Genomic DNA, 19,300 nt, shown 5'->3' on the forward strand with positions numbered 1-19,300 from the left:
TTTTTTTTCGCGGACTGAACCAAAGAAGAAAAATTAAAACAGCAAGTAAAATGGATAAAGATATGAATTGTGTTTTATAAAACTGCAGCAATTTTGTATCTTCAGAAAAAACTCCTGACGTGCTTTATGTTACATTTCTTACATAAAGTACACTAGAAATCCGGAGAAAGTGGAAGGGACATATTGACCCGGACAGCAGCTGCAGGTACACAGTGTCCCCGCTATGCTGCGTACAGGTGAACGCGCCATTTTGGGGATTGTAGTCCTGATTGCTGCAAAACCCCGACCGGAGAATGAAGTCAGTGTGAACCAGGTAGAGAGAGAGAGATCAAACCCTGCATCAGTGCCGCCATTCACGCTTCTAAAATGTTTGGGGCGTTACTCTGTGTCATATATTATCGGTAGCAACCAGGGACGTGCACCTGTATAAGCTCCCGTCAGGAACACCGCCAGTGACTAATGGTTCCTACTTGGTAGTCGCTGAGTATGAACTCCTTGTTTCAGCAACGATTTATACTTCTAGCTGTTTCTAGCTTTATTTAAAATCCAAGTACCTTTGAAACACCACATTAAAGCATCATGTAACCATATCAGCGAGAGGTTAGTTGTAAATTACTTGAAATGTTAATTTATACAGACAGCGACATAGAGCGTTTCCCCCAAACAACCAAAAACTGCAACAGATATGTCTGTGGGGGTTTTTCTCTCATGCTGGTCACTTGGGTCTCCATCTAATGTCTCCCACCTTAAGAAACACTGGTTTTGGTAGTGTAACTGCCGTGTTATACATAGCAGCTTGTTCCTGTGAGGGGGTTAGAAGAAAGAGAGTAAAAGTTCAGTGCAATATTACTATGTTGAAATCAGCTGCAAATTCGGGTCAAAGGTCAAGTGTGTGTCTGCTTGCACGGCTTCTGTATCATGCAGCTCCTGTATTGGTTCCAGTCACCCGTTATGGGTCACTTGCATAACATAGCCACAGGAGGGCGCCATCTAACTGTATACGTTGAAGATAACAGACCCGACTGAGTTTATTGTGGCGCCTGTAAAAGACCTCCTCCCGAATCTGTCAGTTTAAAATTCAAATGAACCCCATCAACATTTGATGGTTCATGTATAACTGAAGACAATTTGAGTGGATTGTTTAATCTTCAGCGCAAGACAGGGAAAGGTTTTTTGTTTGAAACATATAAAAGGACATTAAAAGAGCAACTAGCTCCGTTTAAAGCGAATGACAAACTAGGTTATTAAATTATTACTTAATATTCTGCATGTGTGAATGAGGTGTAACTCACTGCCGCAGCCCAACAGGACCTGCATGTCATTTTGAGCTGAGCCTTAAAAATAATAGCACAATTACACGGAGCCTACTAAATTAACTAATATATAAATAACAAATGCATCTTAACTGTATTCTCAATTATGAAATTGATCTCAATGGCAATGGCAACAGTTACAGAAATGTTTTATATGGCAATGACACCATGTTAGACATCACATTCTTCTTGGTGGAGACATAACATGTGACCTAACTATATTGTTACAAAGCTATCAATACTGCAGTAAACCACCGTGTTGAATCATGTTCATATGGGGTCATGAAAAACCAGCTTTGTGAGACATCACATACAAAGCTGATGTGTGTCTTTGAGCTGGAGACACATCAGACACATCACCACCCTCACAGCACTGTGGAAGTCTAAGAATACAAATGTGTTGGTTGCTCTAATATTTTCCTCACATTATGTATTCAAATGAGGTACACACTACTGCACCGTTTCTGTCGCTGCACAAACTGGAGGATTCCATTGCCCAAATATGGACTCAAGGAAGTAACAAGCCCTGACGCAAGCCTGACTGCTGCTTCTGTAAATGGTTACAGGAAATCAGGGCTCCCATCGTCGTCATGGGTTTTCTCTGCTGGTGCCACTGGAGCAGGATGTGCCAAATATGGTCATCTGCCTGTTCTCCTCCTGCGGCCAGACGCATCCCATCCCTGCCCGGTTTCATTCTGCAGTGAATGTGCATTAGCTCCAGTCCTGTGACTCGTTCGTTACACATGCTGCCTCTGAGCCTCGGGGCAGAGATGATCGTTTACATTGCACATATTGTTTAAACATGACAATAATGTAGCCTAACAGTGCTTTTTATGGATTAGATGTTTGAGATCAGTCAGTTTCACCGTCACGTCAGTGGAGGATCGGGGGAGTGCTGTGTGGGAGGGGGGCACACACACACACACACTGACACTGCACCCACACTCAAGAAAAGTTTCCAACTCCTCACTAATACAGTCCACGTTCATTTATCAATTGTTATTTATAGGTTCAGACATCAGTAACTCTTTAGCTGCCTACAGCCCTGAAACCAACCATGTGTTGCGCAATGACATCATTCACCAACCCTCAAATATGTTATTGCCTTTTACGATGACATCATATATTGAATGATGTCATTATTTCACATATATACATTGACCAAACCAACATATCTGAAATGACATCATTCACGTTTACTTTTTGTTCACATGCTACATGATGTCATCATAAAAGGCAATAAGTAGTACACTGATGGAGACAGAATGCATTGTGTTTGTAGTCAGGGCAAACCTAAGTGGAACTCCAACCCTATGGCGGACATTACTTTTTGGAGTAATTACAAGCGCAGCTGTGACCTGGTCAGCATACAGGCCAACAGGATTGCGGTGGCGGCCCTGGAGAAACTGCACCGCTCCTGCACCTGGCGAGGAGGTCTCAGACTCGACCGCTGCCTCCTGCTTAAGCTGGTGATGAAATCTGCCCGGGACATCCACCGCGCAGCCCAGGCGAGGGTGAAAAGTGTCCCAGCAGGATTAATACAACACAACCACTCAGCAGGGCCAACAACAGACACGGCTGGAGTTCCCTTGGAGCACACGGGGCCCCAGCAGTCACGGCTTTTACCCCAGGTAGAAGCCACGGACACAACCCCGGATAACACGGTGGGTGTTGTTAAGCCTGCTCAACAGTCGAGGGAAAGGCGGGCTGAGTGGCACTATCCACCTCGCAAGAAGCTCAGATCTGAGTAGCTGAAGGGCCGACGATAACTGGCTTTAAATGTTGTTTTAATGCTGAACTGTGGCAGCGAGTTGGGAGGAGACCAGCATCGATCCATGGAGACATCATTGAAACAGCTTCATCCCTTCATATTGAAGCTTTCAGACTGAAAAACTGACTGAGATAGAGCCTGAGAGCGAAGGATCCTAGGAGTCCTTCACTAAGCGGGACAGTCTGATGCTCTGAACCAGCTGGGGCACCATTAAGACATCAGAGGGAGCCAGTTGGTGCATTCCCTATGACTTTTGGCCTAATTGTGGAAACTTAAGGGGTCAATTAAGAGGAAGAACCAGACATGAGGGGGATGATGGTTCATCTGGTTCACGCAAACAGGTTGTTGCTTTGTTCATTCACTGGGAAGTTTTTTGCAACTGTGTCAAAGACTTTGCTAACCCCTGCAGCCTGTGTGTTATGTATTGAAGGACTGAATGGGAAAAGGTTTCCACAAGAGCAACTACCTCAGTATTGTAAATGTATAATTCTGCATTAGCGGTGCAATGATCTATGGGAGTTTCTCTGGAAAAGATTTGAAAACAGGATAAAAAGGTTCAAATGGTGTTGTTCTTGCATAGTGGTGATGTTTCTCTGTGCTGTTGAAATGTGTCTAAGTGATTAAATGTGAATAAGTTGCGTCCTTCCCCCACAACCTCACACCCCCCACCCTGATTTACACCTCAAAAGCAGGGACAATTTGGTGGAAACAGATGGGAAGGATGCCGTAAACCTCCTCCCTGCATAGACACAGGGAACAATGCGCCCCCTAACCCTTCACCGTTTACTGTTAACTAACAACTAACTGCTAACATTCCTTTGCCACTGCAATCAAATGGGGGAAAATGGTAAAAATTTCAATTGCATGTAATCTTGTAACAATTGAAAAGAGAAAGTGGTTGAAGAGAAGCATTTGTAGTGTTCAGCCGGGTCAATCTACACTTTCACAGGTAAAGCAAAGTGCAAATCATTTTCATTAAACAAGCTCAGATGGAGTAACGTGTACGAATGACATCATTGTTGTGACTTTGCTAGTTTGATGACATCATTACTGTTTATTTAAGTAGCTTTAGAGTCTACTTCAAATTTCCACACATTATAGGGTAATGAAGTGTACAGTAGGTTTTAAGCGGGAGTTTCAACAGGGAGACTTCAGTGTGTGTGTGTGTGTGTGTGTGTGTGTGTAGGGGAGGGTGTGTTGACCAAGAGAAGTACATGCATGAGGTGCAATGCTGGAAGATATTCTGGATCAATATTCATCACCCGTGCTCACATGTAAACCTGTTAAAACAAGAGAAACATGGACAAGAAATGAGGACATCTTAAGGCCACCCAGGGTGCATTCTCTCTGGATTTTATTCCGTAGGAAGAATTTTGTTTGGAATTACAAAATGCACTGGTAGAAATAGCGGTGAGACAGGTTCAGAGTGCGACAGGTAAGAGTGTGAGAGGGACAGAGATAGAGAGAGAAGAGGGAGTGAATGAGAGATCAAAGGTTTCAAAGCCAGTTAATCAGTACATTGACAGATTTGACTAGCTCCTGCACCCCAGTGACCCCCATAGAAAGTAGAAGGAAGAATACACCATCTTCTGAACTGTACTTTCTTTTCTTTATATATATTTTTTTCTTTAAAAACAGTTCTTTTTTTGTGGTGTCCTGTTGTGTTGTGCCTCAACCCCATTTCTGCAGTAAACTGCCTTGTAACGGAAAAAAACCCAAACTAGACTCTGACTCTCACCAAAGTCTCTTTTTTTTACTCTTTAAACATTTTTTTGTACTTTTTAAACATTTTTTGTTCTCAAAAATAGAAGGAAAAAGGAAACATGTTGCTTTTTAAAAACATCTATTTGTATATCTTTTTTTTATTCCTCTGAATTAATTTATCTGCTTTTTCTTTTTTGTCCTGAAGATGACTGTTAACCCACGGTGTGGCATGCACATAGCACATGCATTTCTGGAACTAGATATTTTTAATTTTTTAATCTTTTGTATTAAAAAAATCAGTTTTTTTTAAATATTTTTAGTAGCGGCTTGTACATTGCTTTTTGAAAACATTGTGTTAATCAGTGTGTTAGTGGATTTCACTGGTCAGCATAGACACATAGATAAATGGGGAATGTAAGGGGTGTTGTATGTTTCGTTCCGACATCTCTTTCCCTCACACGCATACACAAACACACATACACAGAGTCAAAGATTGTTTCAGAAAAGATTCCTGAAGGCGTAAATGAAAGCAAAGCAACCACAAAACAAATCACCAAAATTCATGAAAAACACACCCACCCATGTACACACACACACACACGCACACACACACACCACTCACAACCAGGAGCTACATACACAATGTGCCTTTCTGATTTCAGGTGATGCAAGGTGAAAATAAATATTGTGACATTCCACTGAGGTTGGAAAGACACTAATAGGCAACATCTTTTCTTTTGTTTTGGTGCATTCTTTTGTCAACTTGTGATAGGCCTCCCATTAAGAAAAGATAACTAAGAACTTAATATTGGATATTAGAAATTAATATTGGTTCAATTGGTAATAATAGGAGCTGACTGAGTGTTTGAGGCACACAGAGAAACACAGAAAGAAATGAAGACATGTTATGACACAGATGTTTGGCAGGGCCGCGGCGAGACAGAGCCGCTGTTTCTCTGTCCCATACAAGCTGACTGGCTTTGCAATACACTATCCCATACAATCAAAGTGCATGCGTTCCCATGAGGTGCACACACAGACTCCAAATCGGATTTAAGGTGAAGTAGAGGGAGAGGGAACATAGGAAAGACGTGTATGGCGTACAGTGCCACCTGGTGGTTCTAGGTGGTGGTGCAGCTCTGTTTTGGCATTTCAAAACAGGTTAAAGGATTTTCACCCACTGTCTGAATTCTATGCTCTTATGTGATGTGTTATTGTTTATTTTGAGTCATGTCTGACTCATGTTTGCCCTCCTGCAAGCCAATTCTCTCACATCTGTGGATGTAGAGCTCCATCCCTATGTTGGACACGTGGTTAGCTAGCACAAGAACCCAGTGAAAATAAAATAAACTTAACATAAGAGGAAATATGTCGATTCTCTCATCATTATCATCATCATACACTATTTTTGTCATCAATTCATCATTGCCACCATCAATAACAATGAAAACAAAGATGAAGAGGTTTTCTCTTTTCTACCGCTTTCTATTGCTCTCTTTCTCGGCAATGTCTGTGTTTTAACCCAAAAAACCCTGGAAGACGTTGAGATGTTACTGATTCGTGAAATTGGTTCGCCCCTTTAAGGACAACGCAATATTCATTGCCAGATCCTTTATCCACATACCCTGCTTTGAAACAGTTATAAAAATATTGACTTCCACAAAAATGATGCAATTCCATCTGTATCAATGGCAGGCATTTGGCACGGAACACACAGTCAAGCAAGCAAAAAGTAATAATTTTGTCTTTTCTAGATTTACATATCTCCATGCATCTCTCGATAACCTTCTCTCATTTCATTTGAGTGTAAATGAAGGCGTTGAGAGATGAATGGTTGGGAGAGAGAGAGAGAGAGAGAGAGAAATAGAAAGACATTTTTACTATAAAGAGAGAAACCTGACAGATCACAACAGAAAGGACAAAAAATACCCCTCCCCCCTCACATACAATAGATTCTCATTGTTATTATTCTTATTTTTTGTATCATTCATGCAGGATTCCACAGGGTGTACAACTCCGCAAGTCTAAAAAACGAAGCAGAAGCTGTGTGGGGTGCAACAGAAGATTCAAGCTTCAATGTTTTGAAGCAGAAGAGGAGGAGGAGGAGGAGGAAGAAGAAGAAGCAGCTGCAGGTGTTGAAGAAGAAATGCTGCAGAAAACGCTTGTTTTATTTGTTTTTGTTGAAACTCATTTCCACTCTTTTTTGTGTTTCCTCATTTCATAGATCATAGGTTGAGGTTTGGACAAACTGTTTGTTTTTGGGATGGTTGGTTTCCAGGGACAGGGACGAATCTCCCCAACCCACCCCTGTTTTCCTCCAGAGTTTTGACACCGCAACACCCCCAACCCTCCCACCCACTTGCCCCTCACACAGGTGAAGGGCAGTTTTGTCTTCATTTAAGAGTAAACACAGATGATAAAACTCATCAATATTCAACTGGTGGCTGGGAGGGTTGGATTTGATTCTTTTTTGCAGCTAACATAACAGATGTCAGTTCTGAGAAGCAAAAAAGTGGTCGTTCTTCTCTTTCTCTGACGGCAAAGTGTCTCTTGTCGAGTCGCAACTCTTTGACATCTTGGTAAGTGGCTGTAGCTCATTGCCAGAGGCATAATTTAAGACACACAAAGACTCGTGTCCATCACCCCTCTTCCTTACATCCTTCAACGGTTTATCTCTTAGCATCAGGAGAAGAATACAACAACAATGCAAGGAGAACATGGAGCCTTGACAATGCCTCCTTACGCACTTGTTTCTCCATATCCTCCCTCAGTATTCCTGTTCCATCCTTCCGTTCTGACACATCCCTACATCTAGCATGCCAATTCTTGGACTTGCCAAGCAGCAGAGGAGAGGAAAAAACTCAACAGACAAGAAAAGTCATGGTTTCCCTTGGCAGTCAGTGCTCTGGTGCTGGGCTTCCCATCCTTATCCCTTAGTCAGCTCTTTTTCCTCCTTTGATCTCTCCCCTGTCCCCAGAGGCTAGCACCAGTCGTCGTCCTCTGTCTCACTGTAGGGTTCATGCAGGCCCTTGCGGGGACCCCTAGGATGCCCTCCTGGAGGGGGAACCTTGTGAGGTCCAGTATGCGGTGGTCCATGGAGATGTGTGGAAGGTGAGGAAGAGCGGTAGCCATTGGGTAGACGACGCTGGGCAGGAGGTGGCACTTGGCCTTGTCCTGGCCCAGTTAGGGCAGTGGTTGGAGGTGGCGCATGGCGGGCAGTCCTGGGTGAGGTGCGAGTTGGGTGGGGATGGGCTGGAGGATGCGGGTGGGGGTTGTTTGCAGGGTGCGGTTGGGGAGGAGGTAGGGGATGGGAGTTGTGGGGCTGCGGTTGAGGGGGAGGTGGCAGTGGATGAGTGTGTGGGTGGGGGTTGCCACCCTGATTGGAACTCTGCTCATAGGCAGGTGGTTCATGGTGGGGCTCATAGTCCTGGTAGTCCTGGCTATAAAAGCACCCGTCCCCCTCAACAGATCCCCCACCTCCTCCTGTATCCCCCCAGCGGGGCGAGGGGTGACGACTCTGGCGGGGTGACCCATGGTGGGTCAGTGGAAGGCCAGCAGGGGGAGGCCCCTGGCCTTGGGAGGGCTCAGGAGAAAAGCGACGGGGCACTGGGGCAGGGGGTCTTCCCTGTGGCCCACCAGGTGGTGCGGGCATGGCCTTGCGGACCACAGGGGAGTAGGTGACATGGGGCCGGGGTGTTGCGGGGGTCTGAGGCAACTGACGGCGGCCGCGGCGTGGCGTACTGGTCCCCGAGGTTGAGGGGACAGGACTTCCGCTCACCGAACTACTGCCCTACACAAAAAGTGAAATAAGGCAAATAAAAAGAACGAACCACAAATTCAACGACAGAGCAAATAGAATAAAGTAGTGGATGGGACAGATGCAGTAATGCAGAAATAGAGGAAGAGAGAGAGAGAGAGAGAGAGAGAGAGAGAGAGAGAGAGAGAGAGAGAGAGAGCAAGATGGATAGAAAGCAAGATAGGTCAAATAGAAAAAGCAAGAAAAGACAAGAACAACAATAACATAGCAACAATAAGAATAAAAGCACCAGTTGTAATGTGAGTGAGTGGAGGAGAGAGAAAGCGAATATGGATTAAAAAAGATGAGTTTCCAAATGGCACCATAAATGGAGAAGCAACACGTCACGCAGAGAAAGAAAAACAAAAAGACGACAGGAGGAAAAAAAGGGTAAAGGGTTGATTTCTGGAGCAACAAATGTGAAACAGGGTAAATATGGTGACTTAACATACATAAAATGTGTTTGATGTGTCATTATTGAGTTTGTGTGATACATAAGCAGCATGTGGAGCTGTGGCCTTCCAAAATGGATTGAGAAGTAATCATTGTATGTTTGAGTAAGTATCACCCTCCAAACTGAAGATATAGAAAATAATTCATAACATAAGGCCAGAAAACTTCATTCATATTAGAAGGTAGTGGTGGTGTGTGAACTATTTGTTTGTGTATAAGCATGTTGTAGAGGTAAAAGTAACACAAGACAACACTGGCAGCCTAAAGCCTTTAGGCTGAGTACAGACAGAGATCACTACTCAAATATACATTTTTATGCATATTTGATTGGTTGTTAGAACAGTGGTTGGAAACAATGACACCATTTAACAAACATTTACTAGTATACATGATTAAACCAACACCGCTGAGTGCTAATGCTTATGCTGCGTCATAAAGGCAGGATATTTCTATACTTACAATTAAAATGATTTGCCTTTTTCAACATACCTGTGTGAGTTATTGTGAGCGGCACACACATTTTTCCAAATAGGTTACACTACGCTTCACTACACTGATACATTGGGAAGCAATACAAAAGTGCGGTTCCTCCAAAATAGACAAAATACACATGCTATGCCATATTACCCAGAAGCCCACCTGTCTGTGTGTCAAGCAATCTCGTCCCTCACTGGGTGATCGTGACCAGCGGCGGTCCCTTTCTCTTTCTCTTTCTCTCTCGCGGTCATGCTCTCTGTCACGAGAGTGTCTGTGTCCGTAGTCGCCGCCTCGCTCTGCTACATAGCGCTCCTTGTCCACGGAACCGTGATGGTGGTGATGATGGTGGTGATGCTTACGGTCTTTGGAGCGGCCACGATCCCTGTCACGATCCTTGTCTTTGGATGTGAGGTCACCTGACTGGGTGGTTGTGCTCAGGTCGGTGCCCAGGCCTGATGGGTGGAGTCATTACAGGGGTTACATGTTGCAGGATTGCTATGGTTTTAGCAGTCAATGTTGTTTTGGCCACTCGGTGACATGAACTCTAAAACAATGTAACCAGCACACATATTAGACAATATATTCCCTGATGTTGTAATGCCTTATATGTTAGCAAAGAGTTGACCAGTACCACCTTCAGCAGACACTGGGAGACATTAGCATCGCACTGCAGGCTCATTTCTGTTAGCGCCAAGTCCAACAATCCTTCTGACAAAATATCAATACCTATCACAGCTTTTAAACAGAAACCGTTGACTTCTACTGAGTGGCTCAAGTCTCGACTATACAGTAAATGTTGAGTCTGTCAAAACAACTCCCTCTGTGTTAGCCATTAACATTCTCTCATTCTTTGCTACAACGTTAGCGTTAAAATATGTATTACAGCAGGTGAGACACAGTACTGACTTCTATTTCTAAGGGTGCAAATAAATAAATAATTGTGTCTGTATTATGTTTATTCAAAATGTAACCAAAGTACAGTTTACACACACTGTCTGTGCGTGTGGGTTATGAGTGTGTGTGGTGTGCCACACCTGTGTCCGCCTCAGTGTAGCGACAGAGGGACCTCTCAGAGGCCCGATGACTGCGTTCTTTTCGCCGGTGTCCGTGTCTGGAAGCTCTGCCCTCCTCGGGTACGTGCTCCATGTGGTAGTCGTCCGCACCTCCTTTTTCCCTGTGGCCACGGCCGGACCTGCTGTGGCCAAGCGATGAGGCCGAGCGCTTCATCGGACTGCTGTCTGTGATCGTCTGAGAGAGCGAGAGGCAGAGAGAAAATCACCAGGGAGAGAGGGAGAGAGGGAGAGAGAGAGAGAGGGAGAGAGAGGGAGAGAGGGAGAGAGAGAGAGAGGAGAGAGAGAGAGAGAGAGAGAGAGAGAGAGAGAGAGAGAGAGAGAGAGAGAGAGAGAAGCAGGGAGAGGTGTTTCGTCGCTTGCACAGTTGGAGTGAGTTGACTTTGAGCTATGGGGTATGTTGGTTTGTGTCTGTGTGTGTGTGTGTATGTGCAGATATGACTGTTTGTTTCTTGTACTGTAGGCAAGCCCCGCCCACCATCCCCCATCACACAGCCCTGCTTTATATGTTCAAAGTTACCTTCAAAAAGTCTAGATCTACAACATTTAAAGATAAAAAGGATTAGAATAACAAGAAATTAAAAACAGATGAGGGCAAATGACCATGCCTTCCATGCTTCTATAAGTCGCTTGATAACAGAGTAAAGGGGTAGAAAGGTTTATGCAACTTGCAATACTCCTCTGTGCCGCCCGCCTGCCTCCTAAACCCTTAAGCATGGCACATTCCAGACTTCACAAAACTCATCTAAGCTCCTTTTTTTCAGCGTGCCCTTGTCTATCCATGCAGGCACATAGGGGCTGTCCTGCCTCCTCCAGCCCATGTGGAATTCTAGTCCCCATGGTTTGAACCAGGACAGCAGGACAGAGCCTATAGCTACACCTGAGCATGTCAATCAAGTCAGGCTACTTCAGTGCTACATCCCGTCGGCAGCTTTTTCCCTTTTGTGCATCGGACTGATTGATGACATATTGGAAGGTTGATAGCTGCATGTACTGCGAAAAACACAAAATGATGTAGCCCTAGAGGAGTTAGCACTGAAAATCCCAAGAATGTCCCCTTCCACGCGTCCGTACACACTCATCTTTACACACACTCACACACAAAGACACGCACACACTCATGTATGCGTCAACACATTACTGACGTGCAGGTAAACACGCGTGAATGGTCACAATAAACACAGGGCTGGTACGCTAACCACATTATTACAGACAAGCACACGGGCATGGGAACACAGAGCGACAATGCATAAGCAGCAGCAGCAGCAGGAGAAGGAGAGCGAGGGACAGAGGGACAGAGAAGGACAAGAGAGTGGGATTCATTTCTCTGATGACAGAAGACGTGCAGATTCAGCCCAGCTCCAAACCACGGAAGCTTATGAGGCAAGGAGCGGTTTGGAACCTGGGCTGGGGTCAGGGTTGGTTCATGCCAATAAAAGCCAATCTTAATCAATGTTCAAGAAGCCCCTGTCTTAAAAAAGAAAAGGATGGTGAAGACATGAGAGGAAAAAAAGTGAAGGCATAGGAGGGAAAAAAAGGAGGTTCAAGAGCAGAAGGAGACAAGAAGAGACAAGACAGGGAAGACAAGGTACATACACTGAGATTACTGCCACGTTGCCTCCCTTTCCTCCGCTGCTGTATGAGCACAAAGAAGACACACACACACGAAGAGAAACACACACACACACACACACACACACACACACACACACACACACACACACACACACACACACACGCACAAACACACACACGCACACACATACACACACACACAGAGCAACGAATACAGCAAAGGTGTAGTCATACATGGGAACACGTCAACAAAAGAAAAAAGTTAAGGGGGAAGGAGAGGGAAAGGGATAGATGAGGGAGTTGACACACAATGGGAGAGTAAAGGGGCGAGGGGAGAGGGGAACAAGTAAAAACCAAGGAGTGTGAGTCGAAGATGCAACCCAAAAGAGATGGGGAGGAAAGAGAGTGAGAGGAGAGAGAGAGAGAGAGAGGGGGAGAGACAGATAAAGAGAGTCGGATTAGACACTAAAGCAGCAGTGAAGGTGGAGTAGAGAAAACTTACCACAAACACTGGGGGGTGAGTCGAGCCAGAACAGTGTTTTATAGTCAAGGTCACCATGAAAAAGCTCTATCTATGGCACTACGGTCACAACAGCAACGACCACACACAAATGTATACACGCACACACACACACACTCACAAATGAACAACTGTAATTCTCAACTCAAACGGGAGACAAAAGTTTGACAAAAGCAGTGAGAGTCAGGGCGCAGAGAACGGTGAGGGCACAGAAAAAGTGTGGCGCACGCACACAACTTATACAACAATGTTCATACAAGCACACACACACACACACACACACACACGTACACATCTGTAGCACACAATGTCATGCTGCTTCCAGTCCTAACTGATAAAAAAAAAAAGAAACCCCCCAACGTTTAAAGAGTTCAGCAAAGGCAAACCCTTGTACAGGAAGGAAGAGAAAGTTTAGTACAACATAAAAATAAGAAATCTGGGGGGCCTGACAAAAGCGGTGGAAATAATAGAAGGCAGATAAGTGTGTGTGTGTGTGTGTGTGTGTGTGTGTGTGTGTGTAAATGTGTGAGAGAGTGTGTACGTGGGGGAGCCCTTATGTGCACTTTTGTGTTTGTTAATGTGTTGTGTGCGTGTGACAACCACAGCACAGCACTCACCACGGTATGAAATGGTTTAAATAGAAGAGTGTGTTAGATGGAAAATGTACCATAGTAACAAATATCCATGCAGTTGGAATATGAGAGGAGGAGAGGAAGACAACAGGGGAGAGCAGGAGGAAAGGAAGAGAATTGTTGACTTTAACTTGCCATGGTGTTTTTGAATTCAGATTGAGAGGAATAGTTTGAGTTATACTTCCATGGTTTCCATACCACATCCCTGTAATAGCCAGTAACAATGACATGAGTGCATGTCATTCTGAATATGACTGACATTACTGGATGTTACCAAAGCAACATCAGAGCAGGTTCCTCCTCACTCATGGCCCAACGTTTTGCATAAATCAATAGTGTCCCTGTGTCAAATTTTCTCCTGTATGGATTCAAGTAACCACAGCAACAAGTTCTCAAGCAACTAGTCAGACCTACGGTATGTGTGTCTGATCTAGTGAAACAAGGGGAGATGAAGGACAGAAGTCATGAAGAAATGAGGAATGGAATGAGGGTGGAAAAGTGAGAATGCTGCTCACTTGGTTGTCGCCTGGGAGGCGGGGCATGGAAGCGGCCCTGCCGTGGCCTTCCATTGGTGGAAAGTGCTCAGTATCCGAGTAACCATCATGCCCCATCTCTCTCATCTCTACCGTCTGCAAACAGAGCAGGAGAGCAGGAGACGGTGTGACCAGTTGCCATGATAACTGACAGGGAAGTGGGAGAGCTGGTTAAGTTTGTTAGCCAATGAAAGAGCCGAGGGTCTCAGAGAGGTACAGGAAGTCAGAGAGAGAGTAAGTGTGTGCGTGTTGGGGGGGCTTTGCCTTTTTGCTTTGTTTGCTGTTTTTATCTTGGAACGATGTCAAAAAGGCAGCAAACACAATGAAATCAGATTTGATGCGCTGACAGGCTGTTGAACTGCTGCGAACAGCTGCCAGCACAATGAGGTCTCATGGCTGATAGAGGGGCGTGTGAGTCACGACAGGAGAAGACTTGGTGGGAAAATCAGAAATGCACAGCCCAAAGGACACACATCAAGAATGCAACCAAACACATGACAATGACGGCTAGTTGCACGCAGCACTGAACAAGGATTTGTTCGCCAGCCTGCCAAACTATACTGACAAAGGGTTTCTGATTGGTCACAGCGGTGGAATTGTTGCACAAGTGAACAAACCAAATTCAACTGGGGCCCAGGGAAAAGCTTTTTTGAAGTGGACTTGAATCTGGCACCTGGGATAGGACAAAATGTCAGATGTAGATCCTTCCAGGCAGAAACAGCCAATAGGAACGGCAAGTCAGTTAGAATCCTTTCCTGCCCAGAAAGTTGCTAAATCATTTATTTTAACCTCTGTAATAATGAAGGGGAATACAAAGCTGATCACAGACCAGTTCATATGCCCGTCTAGATCATGTAACACACACAGCTAACACACACAGCTTATGAATAAGGGAGACACTGGTTTCCATGGAGATGTAATTGCAATCTATAATTGCAAGAAGACCATCGTACCTGTCACCATGCAAATGTTGTCAAGACTGCTTTGAATTCATCATGTGGTTAAACGTGTTGGAGTTAATCAAGTGTGTAAACCTTTGCTTGTATAAGGCATAAGAAATGGTATGTGTGTGAAGGCAAAGCAGTATGTTGTGTGTGTGTTTGAATGTGTGTAGGTGAGCTTTCTACCTGAGAGTTGCTCATGCTTCCTAGGCCGTCCTCAGGGTGTCCCTCAGAGCTCCAGCTGCCGACCTTTTGGGACATCTCCTGAGCTCGCGCCGTCACCCATGAATGGCTCTCTGGGACCCCCCCCTCCACTGGCCTATAATACCCACACACACACACGTGTGCACACACACACACACGGAAAAGCCATCAAGACGCATCTTACACCACTTTCTACTTTGAATCGCTACTAATATGCAAGTCTACAATACAGGACATTTCGAGTGCAAACCTGCATATCACACGCACTAGAATGATAAGAAAGAAAGAAAGAAAGAAAGAAAGAAAGAAAGGAAGAAAGAAAGAAAGAAAGAAAGGTTTCAATGGGCCACTCCAGCCCTACTCACAGGTTGGTAACAGTCTCTGTTGTCCCAGGTGGAGCGAGTGAATTGTTGAGTTCCGGACCCCCATCCTGGGTGGGGGAAGGCGGTTCCACGCGCTGAAACAGTAATGGCGTTCGATTCTGTGTAAGATATACAACATGGCCGTCGCCAGCTATCAGGCAGACTGACAGAGAAATGGGATGAAAAGGGGCAGAGCAGGAACAGAGGGGATGTCGGGGGCTGAAGAGGCAAATGAGGGGAGAGGTAACTGAAGGAGAGCAGACGGAGCGAGGGGCAACGGAGAGACTTATGCTCAGCGACCAGCAGGAGATGGACCAGGGTGCTTTACTTGCGACCATGTGGTGCTTTGAAAGGTCAAATCAGGAGATATACAGCCCAAGGTATGCCACTGGAACATAAGATGATTGGTAATCGGGGCTAGCAGCAACCGATGCCCTTTATTCTGAGAAGTCTTGCGGTCCAGCTCAAGTAGGAGACACATCAAACATCATCAGTGGAATCCCAGAGGATTGTGGAGGAAGGAGGAGGAGGAAAATCGCAGCTTGGAAGAAAGCAGATAGGGCGAAGGAAGTTTGCTGGTGCTTGAAAGACATTCTTAATTAGAGCAAATGCTGAAGTGCTGTAGTGCAACATCTGGCATGAGTAGTTCAAGGCACCTGTACATGGCTGTATAGCTTTGAAGACACGTTGCCACTCACCCAAGAAGCTTCTACAGTTTTGACTCAGTAGTGTGCAGTAAACTGGCATTTACACTTGACTGGAGTCATCACAGCTCCACGTCTGAACTGTTGGATGGTTTTAATGACCGAGAACCTTCGCACATATCCAATGACCCTCAGATTCTGGTTGTGCAACTCCAATAAGACCCTAACATGACCAGGGAGTCACGTAGGTGCGAACAAGACTCAGAGTTTAAATGCTGGTTTTTCTGCCAACCGACGAGCTAAGAAGCTACTTGGATAAGTTAGCCTGCACAGCAAATCCAGGTGCCTTCAACTTCTACTGCTGACGGGGAAGATTGAGAACCTTTGAAGCAATAGGATGAGGTGTTTTGTGTGATAACTGAAGGTGCGATGCAATCATAATGCAACAGTCCAGGATTACAAGCAAAATGGGAGGCATAGGCATTAGTAGCTACTCAAGTTCATATCAACCATCAGCCATAAGGATTTTTTAATTTTCTGAGAAGGTATAAAAACTGTTTTCATCCGTTGTGGCATTGTTGGCATTTTTGTTTTTCTGCATTTAGCAAAATGCTAAAAATAAAAATGAGATTTAACAATGTTTGCACAGCAGATGGCAGCACTGTTTTTGCGGTCGGCAAAGCAGCACTTACAGGGGCTGGGACACGTCCAAGAGTATTGGCGTTAAACTAAATATGGAAGTAAATATCTGGCATGTCTTTTAAATACATAATCCAATCCAATCCAATCTCAAAGTATAAAAGGTAACCAGGGTTCAATCAACACCGATTGGCTTTAGTCGCAAGGAAAAAACAAAAGCGCAAAGACATGAATGGTGCCATGTCCATCCCCTGTATGTCCTTTTCTGCCATAGACATTCCAAAAACAATTTGACCTGGGCATAGCCTGGCACAACCCAGGCTTGCGTGAATGAAGCTCCTGCAACCTCGATTTCAGTGTGTCAGTCTGCCTTTGAGTCTCTACGGGCTGGATACAGGTGGAGGAAGGTGTTGTTCTCCTTACGACAGCATTACCTGCTCATCACGGAGGGCCTGCGAGCGCTTGATCTTGCTCTGCCGGTAGTACTCCATGATCATCATGGCAGCGTAGATTTTGCCCACTGTCAGGTCTGTAGCTGCTGGGAGAATGACAAGTTACCCTGCAAGATTAGACCCTTTGGTATGGACCCTGAGCAAGAGGAATGGTAGAGAGTGGGTGAGGCATGCACGCACACACACACTCCCACACACATACAATACATACATACAAACACACGCGCACACATCGAGCCAATGGTCTTTTCACAGGCAGAAGGATTAAAAAAAATATTTTGTATGACTTTAGCATTCATCTTTTTCTTGTAGGTTTGTTCACATGACTATAAAACATTTTATCTTTGATATAAATCCTGTTTGGGATGCTATGTGATGCCTAATGTGAAATTAGCTTGATGGGCCTTTTAGTAACAGCCCAATCAAAAATGAGGAAATTAAAATGTGTTGTTATTGAGTTATACCTCCACAATAAAATGTTAAGTCATGTTAAAAAATGACATTCACGGGCAGCATGTTTTCATGTTACACATTTTGGAACATGTCTGGACACCACTCCTGAGAAAACTACGTCTGACAATTTCATATTTTGCATTTGATGCAAAAACAATAACCAATGGAGCCATTGTTGTCTATTATAGCATGGATAAAAAATTTCGACTTAAGAAAGAGGAAATAGCAATCTGATGAGTGGTCACAGAATTTAGTCTTCAGATTTCATGCATCGTGCAAACCACAGCAACTTGTGCGTTTCTTTCTTCTTAGAGCCATAAACTCTACCGTACGGAATTGGCAATATTTTTCGAACCGGCATGTCTTTTGAACTGACTGCCCCTGTAGTGAAAAGACGTCTATAGAGAGTTGGTCTATAGTAAGGCACCCTCTGATGTTCAGGCACACAAAGGTGGAGATGTGTCACTGGTCATACCTCTACTGGCTTCATATCAGACTGTTGTGTTCTGATGTGTTGGTCTGTGGCTGAATGAAAGCAGGAGTTTGTGTATTTAAGTCAACATGTAGCCTGCCTGTGCACTTATGTCCTCTAAAATGTCTTCGTTGTGGCACAATATGTATCTGTCAAAAGCCTGTGTTTGGCCAAAGTCACGCAATTCTCTCTGGTTGCAGATTGGGAACGTGTGCTGGCATGATTGTGCCAGGTGTATCAGAGGGTGCAGCGGTGAAAGAGGCTGGAGAGAAGCGGTCCTCAGGTGGTGTGAAGAGACACACAACGTTGGAGTGATGGGCACAGCGGCTGCCATTCAGCCCACTTCGGCGTGCCTGCTCCCACACTCGGCTACTTACACTTGTGCGGCGTAACCAGCAAGTCCAGAGTCTTTTGCGAGAGATTGGGCCAGATCGCCATCATCTCTTTCCTCAGCTCTGCGTCCATCTGGTGCTTGTCTACTCCACCTGCACGTATTCAGCACACATCCACGCACATATAGATACATGGACACAGGCATGTGCGAATAAGCATGCCCATGCACAAGGAGTCACACACACACAAAAATGTCCATAGTTGACCACAGACAAGTGAATGCAGAACCATTCATACCCATTCATTCATATTGATACAAAAGGCACAAAAGAGGACACACACACATGAAAACAAACACAGACAAAGTAAGTTATTTTTCAAGTTATTCACAATGTCAATGCAAAGTAAAATTTGTGGCATTCTGCTATGACCAATTCCAAACTGCACTGGAAAATACAGACAAGTTCTAAGCACAGAAACCTTCTTTTTAATCTTAACCTTCAGCGTCTCACAAATAAGCTATAGAAAGCAATACGGTTACGGCTACGGTTACGGTAGGAGAGGCATCAGGAAGGGCAGAAGGTTTCTCCATTCACGGGAGACAAATAGCAGATTGTGTTGCACTGAGAGGAAACGAGAAAAACAAGAAGACAGAAGTGAAAAATACATCAAAAACTGAGGTCAAGAGGGATTCCAAACCTTCCGCACCCTTGGCGATCTTGATGTCCAACGCTGTGCGGATCAAGGCCATGAGGGTGGAGTTGAAGTGGACTGTATTGTCATCGGCCACGGGCAGATCCATGCGAAGGAGTCTCTGCGAGAGCCAACCAGGTTAAACAGTGAGAAAAGCGGGAAAATAAGCCGGCGTAGCATGTGTTTGGAACCTCCAGGTGACACAGGGGAGGGGGCGTGGAGTTTATAGCAGGGAAGGTCAGGAAAGGGTTGGGGTATGGGAA

The 19,300-nt window shown here is 44.9% G+C and overlaps 1 protein-coding gene across 1 annotated transcript in view; it reads right to left on the minus strand.

The window, feature by feature from the left end:
* Nucleotides 1-7,185: 7,185 nt before the first annotated feature.
* The window catches only part of LOC142988051 (voltage-dependent P/Q-type calcium channel subunit alpha-1A-like), a 32,092-nt gene continuing 19,977 nt past the window's right edge, over nucleotides 7,186-19,300 (minus strand). The window contains exons 20-29 of the mRNA XM_076137051.1: nucleotides 19,053-19,158; nucleotides 18,389-18,496; nucleotides 17,069-17,169; nucleotides 15,355-15,446; nucleotides 14,972-15,104; nucleotides 13,827-13,940; nucleotides 12,181-12,216; nucleotides 10,549-10,762; nucleotides 9,677-9,966; nucleotides 7,186-8,578 (exon numbers count right to left, since the gene is read on the minus strand). Coding sequence (XP_075993166.1) covers nucleotides 7,769-8,578; nucleotides 9,677-9,966; nucleotides 10,549-10,762; nucleotides 12,181-12,216; nucleotides 13,827-13,940; nucleotides 14,972-15,104; nucleotides 15,355-15,446; nucleotides 17,069-17,169; nucleotides 18,389-18,496; nucleotides 19,053-19,158 — 2,004 coding nt within the window. The 3' untranslated portion in view covers nucleotides 7,186-7,768. The remainder of the gene's footprint in view (nucleotides 8,579-9,676; nucleotides 9,967-10,548; nucleotides 10,763-12,180; nucleotides 12,217-13,826; nucleotides 13,941-14,971; nucleotides 15,105-15,354; nucleotides 15,447-17,068; nucleotides 17,170-18,388; nucleotides 18,497-19,052; nucleotides 19,159-19,300) is intronic.

This window comes from Genypterus blacodes, unplaced genomic scaffold (assembly GCF_046128005.1).
Source record: "Genypterus blacodes isolate CSIRO-AG114 ecotype Tasmania unplaced genomic scaffold, CSIRO-AGI_Gbla_v1 ptg000291l_1, whole genome shotgun sequence".
In the NCBI taxonomy this organism is placed as follows: Eukaryota; Metazoa; Chordata; class Actinopteri; order Ophidiiformes; family Ophidiidae; genus Genypterus; species Genypterus blacodes.